Below are 22,135 nucleotides of genomic sequence, written 5' to 3'. Positions count from 1 at the left end.
CACTGTTCCGGGTGGGGAGAGAGGCCCGGCACGTGGGGCAGAGGAGTCCTGGTGAGGGGAGACTAAAGAGGCCAACGAGGGCAAGTGCTGACCTGAGGGCGGCGTCCTGTCTGCAGGCCGAGGACCAGAACCTGGGAGGGAACGTCCACTTGCTGCTCCAGGGAGGGGCGGGATGGAGCAAGCTCTGCGTTCCTCAGCTCTTAGGATTCCCGTCCAGACACAGTGGACAGAAACCTCTGGGAGGAAGTCTGGGCTCACTGTGACTCTGAGACAGCCAAGACATTCTCCAGAAGGGTCTGCAGGGACCACCGACTCCAGCACCTGGAAACCGAGGCCCCAGGGAGGCAGTGCCCGGCAGGTCTGCAGTCCGTGGCCGTGGAGGGCAGGCCCGGAGTCTCAGGGCACAGTTCCCATTCATTAACTGTGTCCTGGACGGAAGGTGGGACCCTTCCGAGCCCCAAGTCCTCATCCCCGGAATGGTGGTGGTGGTGACAGAATCTGCCTGAGGCTGGTTGCAGTCACCTGGGCATATTCACAAGGGGTCGGCACACAGCCTACCTCAGACGATGGGGGCAGCTCAGTAACCAATGGAGGCCAGGGCTCCAGGGACAACTGCTTGGGCCTGTCAGCCATGCAGACTTGGTAAAGGCTCCGTCCTGAGTTACCATCAGGTTAGTGAGGGCCACCCTGGGGCCAGGTCAGGGGACATGCTGGAAGGTGAGGGCAGGGCCTGTTGGGTCACTTGAGTGTAACCCGGGTGTGCCAAGCTGCTTGGTAAAGCCCGGGAGACAGGTAAGGATGCTCACGGTCTTGCTTTAAAATCCAGGCATGGGTTGTGAGAGAAGCAGAGGAAAAACTGAATTTTCACAGTCTCGGTGGACCCGGGCAATGGTCAGTGTTTCTCTTAAATTACTCCTTCAAGTGTGTGCTGTGTGTCAACTGCGCGTGAGCTGTATTCCATGATACGAGAATGGTGTTGCTTCTGCAATGGAAGGAGGTGGTGATATCAGTGTCACCCTCGAGTGAAGAGGATCATCCTGTCTTGCTCAGGATTAAAGGAGACCCACGGAGTGGTTCAGAGCCGCTCGGTGCATCCACTGTCAGCAAACGTCGCCACCCAGTGCGATCCATGGTGGTCACGGTGCTTTACCAACATGTGCTCAAGACTTCAAGAACTCAAAGCACTACGCAGAAGAAGGTGTTGATGACTTTTATTTTAATGTTGAGTATGTCGCAAGATTTAATGACCAAATTAGTCATTTATATTTCTCAAAGATATCTAAATATAAAATTGCTAAAAATTCAAATACAGATAGCAAGCTACAAATAATATTTCTTTTGTTTCTGGGGTGGGTATCAATGGAAGACGTTAGAAAAGGGTACTTCTGTTGACTGAACAAAGATCAGAATGAAGGAGGAATTCACTAGGATGCCCCTGTGCAAATGGACCCTCGACTGTCAGAGGCTGTTTCAGCCATGTCGCTTCCTGTATGACAATTACAAACAATTTTTTTTGAAATGCAGTTCCTCAGGGAAACCTCGGTCCCACCACCCTGGCCGGGGACTGAGTGAAAAGATGTCACTCTGGGAGGGACCCTGGAGAGGCTGGCAAGGACCGCCGAGGCAGCAGGCTGGCCTGAGGGGTGGGTGTCAGCAGATGCCCATTCCCTTGCCCCCCACCCTCAGGAGCGGGACCCTGGCAGCAGCTCCCCCCACCCCAAGGTCTCCGATGAAGTGAAAGCAGTGGTTTTCCTGCCGCTGAGACCAGGGGGCAGACACTGTGAAGGGTCCAGGGCAAGCCAGTGTGGGTCTGACTGTTGGCTCAAACTCAGCCTGGCTACTGAGGAAACAGCAGCTTGGCGTGACCCATTTCCCCACGCCCTGACCTTGATGTACAGTCCTGCCTTCCTGAAGTCAGAGGTGCTGGAGAAGCTGAGAGAAGGCTTCCGAGGGGGTGGGTGGCACAGCCCTGGACACACATCACTACGTCCCCTCCCGAACTTCAGTAAGATGCTATCCTCAGAGCAACGCGCTCATTTAAACAAATGGCATAGTTAAAACTATTGACTAAACCCTAAACATTTCTTCTGAAAAATCGAGCCATAGCTTTTCCAATCTGCCTGTTCAATATGGGGAACAGATTTTAAAGAGAATAACATAATCAATCCTGCCCCAAAGAATGGTCCGTCATACCAACCATGATAAAGAGTTTATTAAAAGGAAGAAGAAAAAAAACCCAGAAATGTACACTTTTGTTCTTCGCTTGTTTTAGGAAATTTGATCAAGCTGCAAGGGCGCGTCTGGGCGCGGCTATGTGCGTCTTCGCGGGGCCGTCAGGCAGTGAAGATGGCAGGGCCTCTCGTGGCTCCTCACCTTGTCGTCCGGCCCCGGGCACTGCTCATCAAAGCCACTGTCACTCAGGCTTCGGTCCCATGGAAACGTCCCCAGCTCTGTCCAAGGGAGTGCCCCCCCTTACCTGGAGCCCACCAGCCCTGTCCCTGTGAGCCAGGAGCCTGGCCTCCCCGAGGAGCGCAGGACACAGGGTGGGTGAGAGCCACCTGGCCCCAGCAGGCGGCTCTGAGCTCCGGCAACAGATTGAAGCTGGAGGCTGCTGTCACTGCTGCCCTGATTTCTTTTCCTTCTGGAAGCTGAAGCTTGTACGTCTGTTCAGTTTTCTTTGTTTTTGAGCGAAATAGTCAGCCCGGGCAGTGCTTGCTCGCGATTCCAGTATGTAGTTAACCTAGAGAGCAAGAGGACACAGCCCAGTCACTTACCAGCCACCCTCTGCTCACTCAGGACGAGCGAGGGAAGAGCCCGGCCCTGGGCCTGGTGCTCCCCTGAGCACAGAGTCCGGTCATCACCACAACCCTGCAGGGTGGGCTCGAAGCCCACTGCACGACGGGGAAACAGGTCTGAAGAAGACACGCGGCTGTGCAGGCCGTTGAGTCCCTGGTGCAGCTTTTCTGATTCCTGAGCCCGAGTTCCCTCCTTACCACGTGTTGCCTCCCAGAACCTCCCTGGTTCTGTCCCCGCCTGCCGTGCAGCCCTGGGCTCGCACACAACTTCCCCAAGCTCCGCTTAGCTCGCCTGAAAGACATCACAGGGATGAAATCCAAACCAAAATAAGGCTCTGTGTTCGGCCTCCCAGCAGCTGGGGTACTTCCAAGCTCATAGGCTCCCCACTAGCTATGGCTCATTTGATAAAAAGGAAAGCGAGGCTCAGAGAAGGGGACTGAGCTGCCCTGGATCACCGAGAGGTCATGGCCAAGCTGGGACAGGCACCGAGGGGACCCTGGGCAGGGGCACAGCTGGGCTGCCTCCCAAGTGTCAACCTTACTGCTCCCCAGAGGTCTCCTGGGCTCTTTTCAGACCCTCCCGTGCTGGGTGGTCACCGAGGGGACCCTGGGCAGGGGCACAGCTGGGCTGCCTCCCAAGTGTCAACCTTACTGCTCCCCTGAGGTCTCCTGGGCTCTTTTCAGACCCTCCCATGCTGGGTGGTCACCGAGGGGACCCTGGGCAGGGGCACAGCTGGGCTGCCTCCCAAGTGTCAACCTTACTGCTCCCCTGAGGTCTCCTGGGCTCTTTTCAGACCCTCCTGTGCTGGGTGGTCACGGAGGGGACCCTTGGCAGGGGCACAGCTGGGCTGCCTCCCAAGCGTCAACCTTACTGCTCCCCTGAGGTCTCCTGGGCTCTTTGCAGACCCTCCCGTGCTGGGTGGTCACTGCCACCATCACCTTTGGCACTGAGTCCCTGTCTCGTCTGAGCCTTGTCCCATGCTTGGCTCAAGCGGCAGAGGGAAAATTAAGACTTGGTTCCTGACCCAAGGAGCTCGCAGCCTAGTGAGCGACCAACAGAACAAGCGCGATAACAGACACAGAAGGAGCAGAAAGGGATGGGGACAGTGACTAATGGGGATGTGTGGGGAGGGAAGGCTTGCGAGGGGATGAAGGAGCTGGGTTTTGAGGGATAAATAGGAGTTTGGGGTGTACAAGGGATGGGGAGAACCACCATGCATCAAGGCACAACAGAGGAACACAGCAAGGGGGTTTTCCATGGCCATTCAGAAGCTGAGGGGTCAGACAAGGTGAGGCGGGGAGGAGCCAGGGAAGGGCAGCAGTACTGTGATTAGACCCGTGCCCGGTGCGAGGGTGAGCCCCTGGCTGGGCAGGGGCACAGGGCAGCAGCAGTGATTGGAGCACTTTTCAAGGATGAACTCATTTAACCCTCACAACAGCATTAGGAGAAGAGGGCGGCAGAGGATGAGGAGGCTGGATGGCACCACTGATTCAATGAACATGGACCTGGGCAAACCCCGGGAGCTGGTGCGGGACAGGGACAAGCTTGGCGTGTTGCAGTCCATGGGGTTGCAAAGAGTTGGTCATGACTTAGCGACTAAACAACAATAACGGTCTTAGGAGGCGGTGGCTGCTATTGTTATCCCCACTGTACAGAGGAGAAAACCAAGGCTCAGAATGGTAATGTCATTTACTTGAGATTACGGAGCTTGTAAGAGTTTGGGTTAGAACCTGAATCAGGTTCCCCACCTTCTCGGAGGCCCCCACCCCCTCAGACTGCCCTCGTCCCACCACCCCAGCAGCCCTCTGGCTGAGCCTATGAACCAACACCGTTTCTCTCCAACCTCGAAGATCTGAAAGTTAAGAAACCTGAATACTCCTGGCTAGAGAAGTGAGCCACCCCTTCTGTTGATTCTACATTGAGGGCCACGTGTCCTGTCCCGAGGGGAGAGGCCTCTGATGATCAAGGAAGAACCAAGGTGCTCGGGGGAAGCAGTTTCGACGGCTTGGCTCGTGTGGGGCTGGGGCTCTGTCACGGCATCCCTTCCAAACTTTCTGCTCTGATAGTCGCCAGCAGCAGGCGTTAAGGGCTGGTGTCTGAGTACAGAAGGCTTGACACGCTCGGCCCGCTGCCTCGCCAAGTTACCAGCTGAGAGCAATAAATCATGAGGCCGCAGGGCCGGGTGATGACGTGGGACGCCACAGACAATGCATGGAAAGAAGGGGTTTTATCATTCTCAGTAAGAGCAATGTTTGGATTCAACTGTTTGCACAATCAGCCAGCCTGCTGCTTTCAGTGTATTTTTGGCACATGTAACTTGACAAAAGCATTTAAAAATGACCCTTAACAGGCCAAGTATTCCCTAAATTTATTATCTTCAGTGCTTTGTGATAATCATATAGATAATTTTAATGGAAGATTAATGTAATAATCAAAAGATAAAAACGCCCTTTGGTCTGCCATTAGCTGGTTAATATGCTGTGGCTTAAAACTTGCACAATTTTATGCACTATAGAGTGTTTCACTTTCAATGCATTTTACAGCTTAAGGCATAAAAATATAGGGAGTTTTCATGGTCAATAAAGTCACAGCCTCCATTACTCGATCATGAGAAGAACCCAACCTGAAGAGACCAATGAATCCTCTGAGATTCATCTCGAAGTCTGCAGAATTAGGGACCACACATGGCTTAGCTCCACTCTATCTTGGGTGGGGTGGGGGGAGGTCTGGGACTGCTCAGCTGGGTTCGAGCTGACACTACCTCTGTGTGTTCTGGAGCCTTGGGCCTCTATATTTTCATCTATAAAGTGGGGGTAATATCATTCACAGGTTTCCCAGGTGGTACAGTGGTAAAGAATCCACCTGCCAATGCAGGAGACACAAGAGACTCAGGTTTGATCCCTGGGTCAGGACGACCCCCTGGAGTAGGCAGTGGCAAACCCCTGCAGTATTTCTGTCTGGGAAATCCCATGGACAGACAAGCCTGGCGGGCTACAGTGCATGAGGTTGCAAAGAGTTGGACATGACTGAGCACACACACACACACACACACACACACACACAATCTTGTCTACGTGGGGCAGGGCAGCTGTGAGAATGAAATGAGATCATGTACATAAAAGGTCTTGTAGACAGTTGGTGCTCAATAAATGGGTCCCATGGGGAAAAAGACAATGAGATAAAAATAATCTGATGGCAAGTTGCCTGTTTGTAGTGGTCTGACATCAGCCTCTCATCCTTGCTTCCTCCTTTCAGTTTCAGTCTAAAGCTCCTGTTTTATGTGAAACTCCTTAATTCGAGAACCACTGCATACGCTTCTGGCATCTGTGACCAACTTGAGAAGAACCTGGTGGAAGCGTTCCAACCAAGTGGGGCCACAGCCACTATCGGTGCAAAGCCCCATGAAAACACTGGCGGTGGCGGACCAGGCTAAGTGCTTAAACTGCTTTAGAAATCAGAGATCAGAGATGTGAAATTTAATCTTCCATCAGGATCGCGACCATTAGCTTCTCTAAGTAAATCAGGCTAGGACTCTCCTGGACACTCGAGCACGATGCAATATTTCTACAAGCATTTTCATATGAAAACAGATAATTTAGGCAAGGCGCTAGGCCTTGGGGATTGTGCAGAAAAGCATCTGCTTCCGGAAGCGTTTGGTCCTGGAAAATGATTTCTCTGCACTTGTTCTTCGGCAGTCTTGCACTGAAGTCATAAACCTGTGTTTCTGTCATCAATCTGCTGTTGTGAAAATTATTTTGATGTCAAACACAGGATTATAATTTTACTAGAATCCTTCTCAAGTCTTGAATATTTTAATACTGGCTATAAAAAAAAGGCCAGCCCTGATGGGGTAATGGGAGTATTTCTCTACCTGGCCCCTGAGTGTGGCATGCGCTCCCTGGGTAGCCTGGGGACGCGGGCAGGTAACTCTTAGATCGCTGGTTTCAAGCACTCCAGACAGGCACCGCCTGCTGGCTGTTCTGATGGGCTCCGACCTGAGGCCGTCTAGAAATCCTCTGCTTTCCATCCAACTGGTCACGCTACTCTGTCTCGGCTCTAAATTCTCCTCCTGGCAGCTTTATCCTTTTAATTCTCATCTACCACTTTTGACAATCTTTTGTAGACTTAAAATGTTTCTGTGAAACAATTTTATTTCACTGAAATCTCCTGTTCAATTCCTGAATGCCACCTGGGGCCTTAGGAGCACAGGTTCTAGAGTCCCCCAAACCTGGGGTCAGGTTGTGGTTCTGCCAAGTCCCAATCCTGGTTGAGTTAGTTTTCCCCTGAGCCTCGGTCTTCATCTAGGAAATGGGATGATTTGATATCGCTACCTCACAGAGGTGTGAAGGCTCCTTGAGGTGGGACAGGCCAAGTGCCTGGCTCAGACCCTGCACTGTGGACCCTTCAGTAGATCTTAGTACTTTTACTGCTATTATTAATACTTGACGATGTCTACTCTTAAAAGGAAAACGAATGATCACTTAGGTAGGCAGGTTCACCACATCTCATTTAATATTCTCTCTAGCAGCCCTTTGGTGGGGTGGGGCAGGGTAAAATGATCCCCATTTTACAGAAGAAACAGAGGCCCAGAAAGGTGATGTGACTGGTCAGAGTCACACACTGGAGGGATGGGAGCCCCTCAGCGCAGAGCAGCTCACTTATGACGTGGCCCAGGCCTGGGTGCGCACTAGCCAGGAGACCTGTAGGCAGCGCAGCGTCTCTGCAAAACTGGCCCGGGAGCCTCATCAGTGCTGCGGGACCGGGGTGGGAGGCAGGGCGTGTAGCCCTGCACACCCTGGGCCTGGGCCAAGAAGGAACACTCACCTTGAGCACGATTTCATTGACGGTAGCAGCGTCAGATTCAAAGTAGAGGTGTTTATAGTCGTGATTGCTTAGATATGTGAGTTTAAATATTGCGTGACCTGCAGGGAGACAGAAAAGGCGGGGTGAGGGGCTCTAGCAGATCACCTTGTGGGTGGCCCCCCAGATTCTCCTTTTATCATCCAGTTCCTAGGACAGCAGGTGGAGGCTGCCCGGCAGCCACTCTTCCTGGAGCGGTTCACCTTGTCATCACAGGCCGGGGCAGGGGAGCATCAGGTCCCGCTCCAGGGCGGAGAGGGTGGGTGCAAGGCTCTACGGAACTACTCCCACACGATAATTACATGGAAATGGTGGTATTTTTTAAGGTAGAAGGCCAATTAACTCCAAATTATTCCTCTAAAAATAAAATAACTATGCTTAAAGTCAAATAAATGAGCAACAGGAAGGGGAAAGGCCGATAGTAACGCGATTACGTGGGTCTCCAGGGCCGGCTCCTGTGGGAGGGGAGTCCGGGTCGTGCGACCCCTCCTGTGTGGCAGCTGCTCCCAAGGCCTCTGGTCATTTCCTGGGAGGATGGGTGGGCTGGGGGTAGAGGAGGGCATGGAGAGGCTGCTCTGAAAGCTGCCACCTCACACAGCAGACTGACCTCAGGAGGTCAGATCCTCTCTCTGAACACTTGAACCCCTAGAGATCTGAATTCTTCCGCACCCCCTTCCTACCACCCTCGGGGCAACCCTGTCACTGCTTCCTGGTCCAGCCTCATTGCACTCTACCACCCTCTGGTGCCACAGACCAGCCCGTGGCACTGCACACACCCACCTGTCCGCATCTGGGATGTCCCTGCTTGTTAACTTGTCTCTAAAGGACCTGCCACCCATGCTGGCCCTCCAGCTCAACCGGCACCTCCATGGGGCACACTCCGAGCCATCTTCCCACACAGTGCTTGGCCATCGGCGAAACCCGCCTACGTGTCGTGCCACCTGCAGCCGTGTCCACACCCCCTGTGGCTGTCCTTGCGGCCAGACATGCCAATCAGATTCCCTCCTCCAGGCGCATGCCCGCGTGACGCTCTCCCTGGCCATCAGGGCATGCTGTCCTTGGGTTCTGGGAGACCCCTGTGGCCCTCCCAGAAAGTCCTCTTTCTCCTTGAGCTGTACTAAAGTGGGTTTCCGCTTCTGGCAACCAAAGGAGCATTGCTCCAGAGAGACGTGCAGTCAGAGCTCAGCAAATGTTCCCAGACCAAGGGGCAGCTGGTGACACCTCGCTCCCAGAGGCCTCCTGCTAACCAGCCTCAGAAACAACGCTCCCCCTGTCTGCTCTGTAGGCTTTGGAGCTCCTGAGACTAAGATTCAGCATATCCTTTCTATTAGGCGTTCTCATCCGTTGTCCTTTTAATTGAAGCAGTGGCTGGTCATAGTTATTAATTAATAATATATCACCCGTATTACTGTAAGTTCACCTCTTTCCCGGAGAAACCTTCTTGGAAACTTTATTTACAGTAGCTAATTCTTCAGATCTCCCCAAATAAACTGATATATGCTGAATGTCTGGGGCCAGAAAAGTGAAAGTGTCGGTATTTTATCCTGGAAACATCACGGTGATATACTCATCTTGACTATAAATTCAATATTGAAAAAACTAGCTAATAATTTCTGAAAAACCTTGCACTTGACAAATTTAGCCTGGTTCTCAATCGTGGTACTGAAATGTTAGAATTCTTAGCTGAAAGTTCATCATTTTGTGAATGTATAAATTACCTGTTTCTGAGAAGTGAATCTCATGTTAAGAGGGTGTATCTGTGTGTCAGGGTGCGCCCACGTGTATTCCTTGATCTCACAGGATTCAGCTCGGAACCATCTGAGTCTCGGCGGCGATACTGCCATGTGTTAGAACAATGCGGATCTCTCTGATGGCTATGCTGTGACCGAGCAGAGATGTCTATGAAGGTCACAGGGCTGTGAAGGACAAACAGAGATGCCCCCTCCAGGAGGCCTTACTGCTGACACCTGGCCATAACAGACACAGACTCCAGTGCCTGGGGCTGCAAAGGACCAGAAGGTCTTAGGGAGACCCGTGGACCCGAAGCTTCGGGGTTCACTGACCACTCTGATAAGTGATCTCACGGACTGTCTATCCCACCTGCTCCCACTTGTCACTGACAAAACAAAACCAACACCTCCAGTCACTAGAGCGTGTTTTGCCTGAACAACTGAGACACCATTAAAAACCTGTCTGCCGGGAGCTCTTCAGGAAAAGCCAAACCTACACACAGCACGTGTGACATGCGGTCTGCAGGGGCCTGGGGCCTCTGATGGAAGCCTCCACACTGTCCCTGGGGTCATACGGGCTCACAGAAAGAGGCCTGTGGTTCACCTACAGACCAGTCAAGGACAAAAGCAAACTACCATCCCACGGCACATCCTGGGATGGCAGCATATTTGGTCAGGAGACTACAACCATACCCCCGTGTGTATCGTGCTGAGCTCGGAGGCTGTGAGTGTCCCTTGTCTGTCCCCAGCGCTCTTTCCAGACCCCCAAGGGAGAGGGAAGCAAGCGGGAGTGATGAAGAGTACACCCCACGTTGCTGGAGCCTCGGACTTGGCTGTCCTTTCCGGGAAAACATTCACATCACCGAGGGAGGAGGATACAGAGAATGCTATCTGGGGAGCCTGCATCAGAATTCAACAAATCGGCCCTCAAGCGACTCTTAAGAGTCAACAACTGGGTTAGGGTGTGGGGGGACATCCCTGCAGACAGCCCCTTCCTGCTCAGCGGGAGGACTGCGGGGGGCGGTGAGCTCAAGTTAACCTGGAGTCACGCTGTCACCCCTGCTGGAGCCCTGGAGCATGCGTTCCAGGAGAATTTTCATTCTGTGGCTCTTCCCCTTGCTCCAGGGATCCCTGTGTTGCTGGGTGGCCAGAAGGGCAGGTTGACTCACTCAGGTCCTGCCAGGAACACAGGCGAGTGCCTGGGCCAGAGGGATGGACACCAGGAACACCGAGAGACAAGGATGATGAACAGGACGAGGAAGGGGATCACAGGGAGATGGCGGGGAGAGCCCAGGGGAGCAGGCTGCCCTGGAGGCAGAAGGGCCATCAGAGGCAGTTTCCTACAGAAGCTGACGCCTGTCTGAGTCATCCTAGAGGAGGAAGGGGGTCAGCTGGGTAGAGGTGGAGTGGAGAAGAGTAAGGACGAGCAACCTACAGGACAAAGGCAGCAGGCCTTCCAGACGGCGCTCTGAGCAGCGGACAGGCAGGACGCGACGGGACCAGGGCAGGCTGAAGGGCTGGGCAGGGAGCCACTAGTGGGCTCTCAGGTGGGCAGTAAATGGTCAGATTGTGCTTTGGGGCATTCACCCTGGCTCCCCAGGGCCTAGACGCTGGGGACCAACTGCCACCGTCCTCTAGGTAGGGGCATACTCACTCGGTTTTGAGCTAAACGAGGGCAAAAAGGATGCTGAGAAAGGGATTGACTTGAGAACTGCAGAGAAGGAAGGAACTGCGGCAGGACTTGGCAATGCTTTTACAATAGAATAGTTAACAAGCAGAATTCACACTCGCATAATTTCACCCAATCCAAAGCCCACAGATTAAAGTGAAACAAGTTAACTGACCTAGTTCTGGAAGTTAATCTACCAATAACCATGAGTAGTTTCTGCTACGTGGTAAATTTCCACCAGAGGTGTCTGGGTAGATGGGATCACTGGCATTTCAACCCGACTGAGCAGACAGAAACACAGAGCGAGTGACGTCTGTTATCAAACCCTCCTCAGCCGCAGCGGCTCGAGGCTCACCTCAGGTAGAGGGGAAGAGAGGTCAAGCGCCCTCCTTGGCTGTAGCCTTCCAGGCCGTCTGTCCTGGGATGTGAGAGGGAACGAGAGGTGGGCAGCTCAACGAAAACAAGCAGCTCTCATAGGGAAGGAGTGAGCCACAGAGACAAGCTGTACAAACGCCAGCTGAGGAAGAACGACGGCGTTATGCAGTGATTTCCTTTACTATGGTTTGCAGATACTGCTTTTTTTTTTTTAAACAAATTGAAGGTTTGTGGCAACCGAGCACTGTCATGATGGTGAGCATTTTTCAACAATAAAGTATCTTAAAATGAAGGCATGTAAATTATTTTCTTAGACATAATGTTACTATTGCACACTTAACAGACTATATATAGTGTACATATAAATTTTATATGCATTGGGAAACCCCCAAAAATGTGTGTGACTTGCTTTACTAAGATTGGCCTGGAACCCAACCTACAATGCCTCTGAGGCATGCCTGCCTATCAGTAATGACGTAAAAGAGAACACAAAGCCTGATATTCCACTTAGTCCAGATGATTTTGCTTGGGTTGTTAAACTGTTTGGAAATTAAAGCAAAACAAAAGCCTGGGATGCAGAGGGGGAAAATGTGAGCGCCGGTCAGAGACTTGGGAAGAAATCCAGGTGTTCTGAGTTCCAGTGCTGAGACCGTGGGAGGCACTTCCCTCCAGGAGCCCAGGTCTGCCTGGGAGGAGACAGCACCCATGGTGCTCAGGTGCAGTGGGGGATCAAGGCGGGTGGTGGCCATCACTGTTACAACTGCGATGGAACTGGTATTTGAAGCTAAAATCCTCATTATTTTGAAGATCTGGTTTTTAATTGGGCCTTCTTTGAGCAGACTTGCTTTCAGAGCTGTAGGAATAAAAATGCAATATAATGGAATATAAAATGAAGTATCCAAGCCCTGGTCACATATCCAGATTTGCTCAGGGCACTGAAACTATACGTCTGCTTCTGATTATTGAAATGAAAGTCTGGATATGTGAAAATGTATTTACATTTATGTTTTTTTTTTTTTTTCCAAAGGAAAACAGAGAAGATGGAACGTAACACTGAACAGAAACTAATTAGCAGCACAGATGTCAGAAACGGAGATGTTTGAGCTTTTGTGCTGTAATTTATCATCGGCATTATGAGTTTTAACTTAAACAAGCGGAGAAGGCAATGGCAAGCCACTCCAGTACTCTTGCCTAGAAAATCCCATGGATGGAGGAGCCTGGTAGGCTACAGTCCGTGGGGTCGCTAAGGGTCGGACTCGACTGAGCGACTTCACTTTCACTTTTCACACATTGGAGAAGGAAATGGCAACCCACTCAGTGTTCTTGCCTGGAGAATCCCAGGGACAGGGGAGCCTGGTGGGCTTCCGTCTGTGGGGTCATACAGAGTCGGACCCGACTGAAGTGACTTAGCAGCAGCAGCAGCAACTTCAACAAGAGGCTGTGTTGAAAAACAGGTTCTTATGGTCAGTGGAGGGGAGTGGCCATTCAGGAAAAGCTGCTGTCGTCACAAGATGGGACAGCTGAAGCAGAGGGCCAGTAGTTTACACACTCCTGCTGAAAGAAGGGCTCCCAGATCTCCACTGCCAAGGGACCTGAGATTGTGGTTTGAGAGGAGGCTCCCTTCTAAACAGCCTGCAGGCACCGACTGGCCATCAATGACGGGTCAGAGCTGGGACTTCCAAACAGCCAGCAGCCCACCTGTGTCCTAATCTCTCCAGGGGCCATCCCTTGCCAGGAAAGCTAAAGGAAATTTGAATTTTTTTTCAATTAAAAATATATATATTTTAAAATTATGAGACATTGAGAAGACAGAGGAAAAGCTTCCACCCTCGACCCCCATAATACCAACACCGGCACAGTGACAGGCAGGGTCTCTCTTCCGATCATCCTCATGTCTGTTCCTATGCAACTGTAATCAGACGGTATTCCAGAATTGGGGGATAACTTCTGCTGCTAACATTTTATGATAGCCTTTCCTTGTTGACACATCGTCTCCACAACCATCTGTTTCAATGGCTGCGTTTTATTCCATTAAGTAGGTATGTGCCATGGCTCATGCTACCATCTTTCCGCTGGGCATTTAAGTTACTTATAATATTGACAGTATTATAGGTAAGGCTATGAAGGACATCTCTGCGCATCTGGATTCTGAATTCCTTTATATCAGACATGGATACTTTTAAGAAGTGGGTTTTCAGGGTCTGACTTTTTCTGGTCCCTCTGGCCTGGAATGCTTTGGTCGTCTCTGGGCTGAAAACCCTCCACTGCAAGTAGCATGCCCAGCTGCCCCTAAGAGCTTCCATTCAGTGTAACTGAACGCACAAGGCTGGCGCTCCTTCCCGAGCCCCCTACAGTGGCAGAGGCCCCAGTAACTGGACTGCGCTCCTTGGCCTCTGGAGCAGCACAGAGTCGGATCCGCTTGCACTTCTGCCTGAGTCATCCACCCCTCCCCTCCTTGGCTCCCTCCTATGAACATAATTAACGCCGATGATAAAAACTCCCATGGCTGTATGATTTCCCTCCTTCCTCTAATTTACTGAAAACACTCTTGCTAAGGTCACTACGACCTCTATGTTGAGAGATCCAGTTGATAATTCTTGGCTTTTATTTTGCTTGGCTCCTCAGCTGTATCTGATACTTCTCTTGAAGTCCTCTCTTCCCATGAAGCCACAGTCAACCGATTCTTCAGCCGACTTCTCCAGTCAATCCGTTTCTTATATTCCTTTGTGGCCGTCTTGTCCTTTATCTCTCTCTTAAATGATGGTCTTCCCCAGTGTCCTGTCCTTGACTCTCATCACTTCTAATCCATTTCTCCTCTGTCAGATTTGCTCATCGGGTTTTAATTACTACCCAGATGTTGATGGGGCTTTCCAGGTGGTGTTAGTGGTCAAGGACCCACCTGCCAATACAGGATATGTAAGAGACGTGGGTTCGATCCTTGGGTCTGAAAGATCCCCTAGAGGAGGGCGTGGCAATTCATTTTAGTATTCTTGCCTGGAGAATCCCATGGACAGAGGAGCCTGGTGGGCTACAACTCTACAGTGTTTCTTTTCCTACTGTCTTCAGAATAAAGTCCAAGCTTCTTAGATGATTTTCGAGACCCTAGATTAGCAGTTGTCAAACATTTTGGCTCTGAATCCCCTTACACTCTTAAATGGGTTGCAAAGAGTCAGACACGACTGAAGCGACTTAGCAGGGTCATATGTTGATGAACCCAAAGCAGATGTCTGGCCAAGACCTTTCTTTAGACTTTCAGAGCCAACCACAGCCGCCATCCCTATGGCCTGCAGGGATGGCGTTTCCCCTTAAATCAAAAGCTCTGGGGACTTCTATGATGGTCCAGTGGTTAATCCATCTTCCAATACAGGGTACGGGGGTTCAGTCTCTGGTCAGGGAACTAAGATCCCACCTACCACGCGGCAACTAGGCCTGCACGCCACAACTAAGACCTGACGCAGCAAAAAAATACTCAAAGCTCTGTCAGTGCAGCTGGAGGGCTCACCGAGCTCCAAGCACTTGGCCCCCTGAATGGTTTTCATATACTTACCTTCTATCCCTTCTCGTCCTGTGACCACAGCCCTCCACCCAGTCCTGACCATCTGCTGCTGCTTCTTGGTTTTCCTCCTTTAGGTCACATCCTCTTCAGATCCAAAGGTCTACCTAGAGGAGTCATCCTTTACAACACACATCTGGTCCTATTACTCCCCAACATAAAACTCTACACTGTTTCTTTTCCTACTGTCTTCAGAATAAAGTTCAAGCTTCTAAGATGATTTTCAAGACCCCAGATTAGCAGTTGTCAAACATTTTGGCTCCAAATCCCCTTACACTCTTAAACATTACTGAGGAGCCCTAAAAGCTTTTGTTTATGTGGATTATATCTATTATTATTATATTACAAATTAAAACTGAGAAATTTAAAAACTATTAATTCATTAAAAAATAATAAACTTATTTCAAGTTTACACAATGTATTTTTTAATAGCAAAACCCTTATATTTCCTCAAACAACAAAGCTTTAATGAAAAACCTGGCATTACTGTATAGTTTTTAAAATTATAAAATATCAATATTTGGTTTGACAGAATACAGCTGTATTATATTCTGTTTTCGCATTTGATTTGTTGTGACTGTTTTGGTTGAAGTATATGAGGAAAATTCAGCCTCACATGGATATGTTTTTGAAAAAAGAGTATTTTTAATATTCTCTGTAAGTATTCTTTGATATTATACAAAACTTGATAAATGATATCTCTTAAAGATTAGTTGCAATGTGGAATCTAAAACCATATGAATAAACTTTTTGTATTGTTACACTTAAATTCACTGGTCTGTCTTGCACTTCCCGTGACTCTTTTAAAGAAAAATATTAATTTCTTTGACTGCATCAAGACTTTGTTGTGGCGTTTGGAATCTTAACTGCAGTATGTGAACTCTTAGTTGCGCTATGCACGATCTAGTTCCTTGACGAGGGATTGAACCCGGGCCCCCTGCATTGGGAGCGTGGAGTCTTAGCCACTGGACCATCAGGGAAGCCCCTAAATGACATTTTCACTCTTGGATGGTTTTGTAGCATTATGCAGTAGTCTAGAAAATACACAGGTCTTCCGTATGTTGACACATTATACAATATAAAAAAAACCCCCTCAATATTCATTAATTATCTCCACTTATCTCTTCAGAAAAGTAATGAGAAGTGAAGTTCACAGTGATGGATACAAATTTTCTGAGACTCTAATTTTCATCCAAAATCCTGAATTTCATCCCTGGCATCAAATACTAACTTACTTTTCTTCAAGTGGCAGGATTACTTACTTTTTTTCCAAGAAAATGTATGCTAAATAGTTAGGCTTGAATAACTATAGTTTATCAGCTGCTCTTTCAAGTATAAACAGAGTTCCATGAAATGAATGGTTAGTTCAGCTTGCAACTCACACAATTACACAAGTCTTTCTCCTTGAGACATCTTCTACCCTCCTATGTAGCAGATGTATGTCAGCAAATGAATTAAACAATATTTATGGGGTCTTTTGATGCTTCGATTTATGTGTCAGTTGTTCTAACAAAATATAATATGGCATTTCAGTAACCAAGTATTGGTTGAGTTTCATTCTTTAGTATTGAAAGAGGCAGACAAGCAAGAAACAAATTCTGTATCTGGAAATTCTGTCCTCAGTTTGTAACAAGTTTGAGTCTGCAGGTTCTCTTGGGAGGCTAAATTAGATAAAACCTTAAGCTATCTAACCCATGCAGCAGAGAGCCTGAGTGACCTTTCTTCAAAAAACATACTTTTTCCATCTTAAGCATAAAAACTCCATATTACAAAATTTCCTCCCATATTAGAGTATGAAAATGAAAGTGTTAGTCACTCAATCATGTCTGACTCTTTATGACCCCATGGACTACAGCCTGCCAGGCTCCTCTATCCATGGAATTCTCCAGGCAAGAATACTGAAGTGGGTTTTCTCCACCCAGGGATTGAACCCTGGTCTCCCACATGGCAGGCGGGAGACTCTTTACCATCTGAGCCAGCAGGGAAGACCTGTATTAGAGTACAAGGAAAATAAATACTGTGTTACCATGTTCATCTTTATAAATATTGAATATCATGATGTCCTCAGGGTTACAAAAGGTTCTAGATCTCACCACAAAATAGTTAAGATATTACCATATTACTGTGCTTATTGTTTTTGGACTGCTTTTTAACATTTTTTGCTTTGTTTCATTTTTGGTCAACTCTTGTCAGTTTTCACTTTCCACTGTCTTCATTATTAAGCTTTGTAATTCTTTCTCCCCCTTTTATTTTTTTGCATTTAATATCCTCTAGGAGGAGAAACCAGATAATGAAGCATAGTTAAAATCTGTTAAGAAATAAATAGCTAGTGGGAATTTGCTATATGACAAAGGGAGCTCAAATCCAGGGCTCTGTCACAACCTAGAGGGGTGGGATGGGGCGAGAGGTGGGAGGGAGGTTCAAGAGGGAGGGGATATACACATACCTATGGCTGATTCATGTTGATGTATGGCAGAAACCATCACAGTACTGTAATTATCCTCCAATTAAAAATAAAACCCAAAGTCCTCAAAATATTCAATAAATTTGTCAATAAAGAGTATTTTGCAAGGAAAAAAAAGAAAGACTTTATGAGTTGGGGGCCTAGGGATACTCTTCCATCCAAAAAGCGCAGAGGTTTCAGTGCCCTGGCTTTGCGTCAGTGCAAAGGGAAGAACATAAGCCTCTGTTGCCATTTATACACAACTTCAGACGAGTTACATCACTTCTCTGAGTCAGAGTCTCCTCACTTATAAAATGGGAACAATATGTCTCACAGAGTTGTTACTAAAATTAAGAAATCCTAGGATAAAATCAACTGAGATTCTACGACACATGTACATAAACCTCAGAGAGCTGTTGCAAGAACTAAGCTGTGCACATTAAGCACTTGGGACACTGCCTGACACTTGGTAGATTCTTTGCCTTTTCACTCTCTCTCTCCAAGATAAACTTTTCCAGACAGTAAATACTTTAGGCTTTGTGGGCCAATAGGCAAAGTTAAGGCTCTTTAATAGATACTTTTATAACAAGAGAAAAAGAATTTTTACATTTTTAAATTGAAAAAATTCAAAATATAATAATCAAATGTATCTTCTGGGGGTACTACAAGCTGTTCCTGAGGACAGAATTCTTTTCTGAGGGGAGATGATGTTTCGATTAAAAAATGGAATTCAAAACTAATGTTCCATATCATCAAATCAATTGCAAATATTCACATGTTGAAAACTATTCTTAGTGCATAGGCCAAACAAAAATAGGTGGTGGGGTGGATTTAGCCTGTGGGCCAGAGTTTGTCAATCTCTGTTCAAAGAGGTCTGGCTTATTTCCTCCTGTGTTCATTCCGTATAGTTGCTAATGGTGAGTTTTGTGTACTCGATTTCTTTGTGTAGATCTGGGTTTCTATCTGGCGATTTCCCCCCCGCCCCACCCCAGCCTTCCATGTTTCTTATAGTGAAGGTTTAATGGCAGAAATTCTTTCATTTTTTTAATGTCTGGAAATGTCTTCACTTTCATTTCTGAAGGATTTTTTCACTGAATATAGAAACCTTGGTTGACGAGATTTTCTTTTAGCAAGCGATGTCATTCCATCATCTGGACTGTATTATTTTTGGTGGGAAATAATTCTTATCTTGGTTTCTCTGGGTGCTTATAAGCTTTCTCTCTTTCACTGGTTTTCTGCAGTTTGATTATGATGTGCCTTGATGTGGTTTTCTCTATATTTACCCTATTTGGCCAGCTTTGGACTTCTCAGGTTGGTGGATTGGTATTGTTAAACGAATCTGGAACAGCTTCCTCTCCCACCCCTGAGAGTCGCAGCCTAACACACGTGTGTTAGGACAGTTGCTATTATCCCACAGCCCATGCTCTTTTCATCCATTTCTCCTCTGTGCTTCACTCTGCATGTTTTCTGTTGTCCTTGGGAGCTCACTGATGGCACCAGGCAGACTCTGAAATGGCTTTCAAGGACCCCACTCATGCTTTCATGGCCTGTGTAACCTCCTTGGCTTGTTTGCGGGCTGGACCTAGTGACTTACCTCCAACGAACAAAGTACAGCAAAAGCGCTAGGCTGTATTGCTGAGATTAGGTTACAAAACACTGACTTCTTTCTTCCTAGTACATTCCTGCTTCTGGTTATTTTGATGAAGCCAGATGCCATTTTGAGAGCCTCCCTGTGGAGAGGCCCATGTGGTAAGGAACTCAGGGTGTTCACAAAGAAATGAACTCTGTTAGTAACTACGCAGCGAGCTTGGAAGCACATCCTGTCCCCATTGAACCTTGAGATGACTGTGGCCCTGGCTGACAGTATGATTGCAGCCTGAGGAGAGGTCCTGTGCGAGAGGACCCAGCTAAGCTGTGCTGGATTCCTGACCCACAAAACTGTGAGATGGTAAGTGTCATTGTTTTAAGCCACTGAGTTTCGAGACAATTCGTTATGTGGCGACAGATAACTAACTTTCTGACCTTTTCTCTTAATCTTCCTGATGTGCTCCCACAGTTTTTTGATTCAGGTATTGTATTCCTCAGCTCTAGAATTTTCATTTGGTTCTTTTTAAAGTTTCTATTTCTCTTCTTTTTGAGCTGTTTTCCTTTAAGTCTTTGAACATACTTATAATAAGAATTTTTAAGTACTTACTTGCCAATTTTATTATCTCTCCACTTCTGACTCTGTTTCTATTGATTGATTTTTCTCTTGCTTATAGGACAAATTTTTCCTGCTTCTTCGCATGCCATGTAATTTTTGACTGAAAGTTGGAGATTATGAACGTGATGCTCTGTGCGATGTCTGCATTTTGTCACCATCTTTTAGAGACTATTGGGCTTTGTTCTGGCAGTCAGTTAATTTACATGTGGATCAGTCTGATCCTTTCAAGACTCCTTTTAAAACTTTCTTAAGACTTAAAGCAGTCTTTAATCTAGGGCTAGTTTAGCCTTACTCCTAAGATATGGCCTTTCCAGAGTCATGATGAAATGTCCTGGATGCTTCAACGACTGGGGAGCTATAAACTATAGAGTTTTGGCCAGAATGTTAGTGTATAGCTCCCAGTAGTTGTTTTTGACCAGATTCGTGAGATCCCACCACAGACACGCACAGGTTAGTATACAACAGAAGATTAAAGGGCTTTGAAGGGCTTCTTTCTAGAGCTCTCTCAGCACAGCTCCCTCCTCTTCATACTTGGTGGTGGTTTAGTCGCTAAGTCGTGTCCGACTCTTGTGATTCCATGGACTGTAGCCTGCCAGGTTCCTCTGGGATACTCCAGGCAATCTCCATACTCGGTTTTGCTAATTTTAGTCCTAACTCTGATCTGTGTCTCCTAGCTCAGTGAGACTGCTCTATTCTCCTTGGAAACCCTGGAAGAAAGCCCAAGTGATCGTAGGTCTCACCTCATTTGTTTCCCTCTCCTGGGGTTCACAGTTCTGTACTGCTTGTTTTCCAAAGTCGGCAAACAGTTTCTTACATTCTGTGCAGTTTTCCAGTCATTTATGATAGAAGGGCTAATCTGGTTATAGTTACCCTGTCCTGGAAGTTGCCTATGGGAGTCTTGTAAGCAATACATATGTTGATTTTAATGAAAGAATGCCTTACTTTTTCCACATCTACAGGAATAACTTAAAATCTAAGCACGCCATTTATTTATTATGAAAGCACAGTTTGGAGCTTGGCAGGAGGCAAGGGAAACAGATTTTTCCAATCATTTATCCAGCTGAGAAATCTTTCACACAGATTTCTTCGGTAGGAAACTATCTCTGCCCTTACCTTCTTCTCAATTAGGATCTCTTCTGATGTTACAATCAAGAAAAAAAAAACTTGAGGAAATGATAATTAAAATCAAGGAGAATGTAAATGTATGCAAACTTTCCATTATACTTATATAACTATTTTTTAAAAAATTATAGGTCTATAAGGCCCAAGTCAACAATTAAGTGAAAATTTAATAGCAAAAAGGAGGCTTCTCCCAGGAGGAAAAAAAGGTGATACCCCCAAATGTCTTTTGCTGCTGCTGCTGCTGCTAAGTCGCTTCAGTCGTGTCCGACTCTGTGCGACCCCATAGACGGCAGCCCACCAGGCTCCCCCATCGCTGGGATTCTCCAGGCAAGAATACTGGAGAGGGTTGCCATTTCATACCAATATTCCAATCAACACAAGGAAATTCTTGTTTATTAGTAAGCCCTAGGGAAAGATGAAGAAAGTTTACAGAGTGTAAGAAAATCCACTGAGTGTCTCAGTACCAGTTAATTTTCTTCAAAAACACAGACATTCTTATATGTTATAAACTTAGCAGATGTGCCCCCAGAAGCTCCCCATGAGCAACTATAGTACCTGATAGTGGGTATGAGTGGTTTGCTGCTCTATCATCTGCCTGGGCTCAGAGCAGAATCACCTGACTCCTAAATTCAGAGAGTGCTGACCCTTCCAGAGGCCCCACACTGTACTAAATACCTCTCTTCCAGGAACCACAGAGACAAGCACACTAGTCTTGACTATCATATGCTGAGGGTATGCAGAAGAGCAGGTTAAGAACAAGATGCTGGGTTTGCCCTGTCATTACAACTTTTGAGAAGTTCTCCACTGTGGCTCCGTATGTCTTTGTTGAAGAGCCTCACCTGCTCTTGGCCTATTCCAAATTCTAGAAGCAACTTTTAAATGTTCAATGTGGCCAAGCAGAGTTAGAGGAAGAGCCACTGACTGCTAACTCCTGGAAAGAAGCTGCTGGACTGCTGGAGGATGCAGCTGGGAACATAAACAGGCATGCCCAGTACAAATGTCAGGTGCCAGTTAATAATGACCAGGTCAGTCAATGGGACACATGCTGGGTTGGCTCCCACAGGCTGAGTTCTTAGGGATCTGGCCAATCTTATCCAGCCCCAGCAACTGTTCCCTAAGACACAGTGATGGCCTACTTAATAGCAGATCACAGCTGGAGGTTACTGGAAACCAAACTGGGTCAGAGAACCTAAGAATGCAGCCTGGCATTCGATGATGTAAGTTGGGCCCATGCTTAACAGTGTTTCTCCACCTTTATCCTATGGCACACTCCAGGCCTTTCCTTACCACACACTTGGAAAGACTGAGGTGGTCCCCCCCGATTGCCTAAAACCCATCTCCCCAGCAGCTCCCTTGTTTTGGAAGAAGATGATAAATAAATCAA

At 47.7% G+C, this 22,135-nt stretch overlaps 1 protein-coding gene across 9 annotated transcripts in view; it reads right to left on the bottom strand.

Annotated features, from left to right (window-relative positions):
• Positions 1-2,192: 2,192 nt before the first annotated feature.
• MAPKAP1 (MAPK associated protein 1) overlaps positions 2,193-22,135 on the bottom strand; it is a 243,471-nt gene continuing 223,528 nt past the window's right edge. For 8 of the 9 annotated variants that reach the window (XM_055400349.2, XM_055400346.2, XM_055400347.2 and 5 more), the window contains 2 exons: positions 7,621-7,718; positions 2,193-2,740 (listed from right to left, as the gene is read on the bottom strand). In XM_055400349.2, coding sequence (XP_055256324.1) covers positions 2,615-2,740; positions 7,621-7,718 — 224 coding nt within the window. In that variant the 3' untranslated portion in view covers positions 2,193-2,614. The remainder of the gene's footprint in view (positions 2,741-7,620; positions 7,719-22,135) is intronic. The other variant, XM_055400351.2, reaches the window with a different exon arrangement.

This window comes from Moschus berezovskii, chromosome 11 (genome assembly GCF_049115385.1).
Source record: "Moschus berezovskii isolate FMDL1 chromosome 11, NW_MosBer_1.0, whole genome shotgun sequence".
NCBI classification, from domain to species: domain Eukaryota; kingdom Metazoa; phylum Chordata; class Mammalia; order Artiodactyla; family Moschidae; genus Moschus; species Moschus berezovskii.
This window is presented reverse-complemented; position numbering and strand designations above follow the sequence as displayed.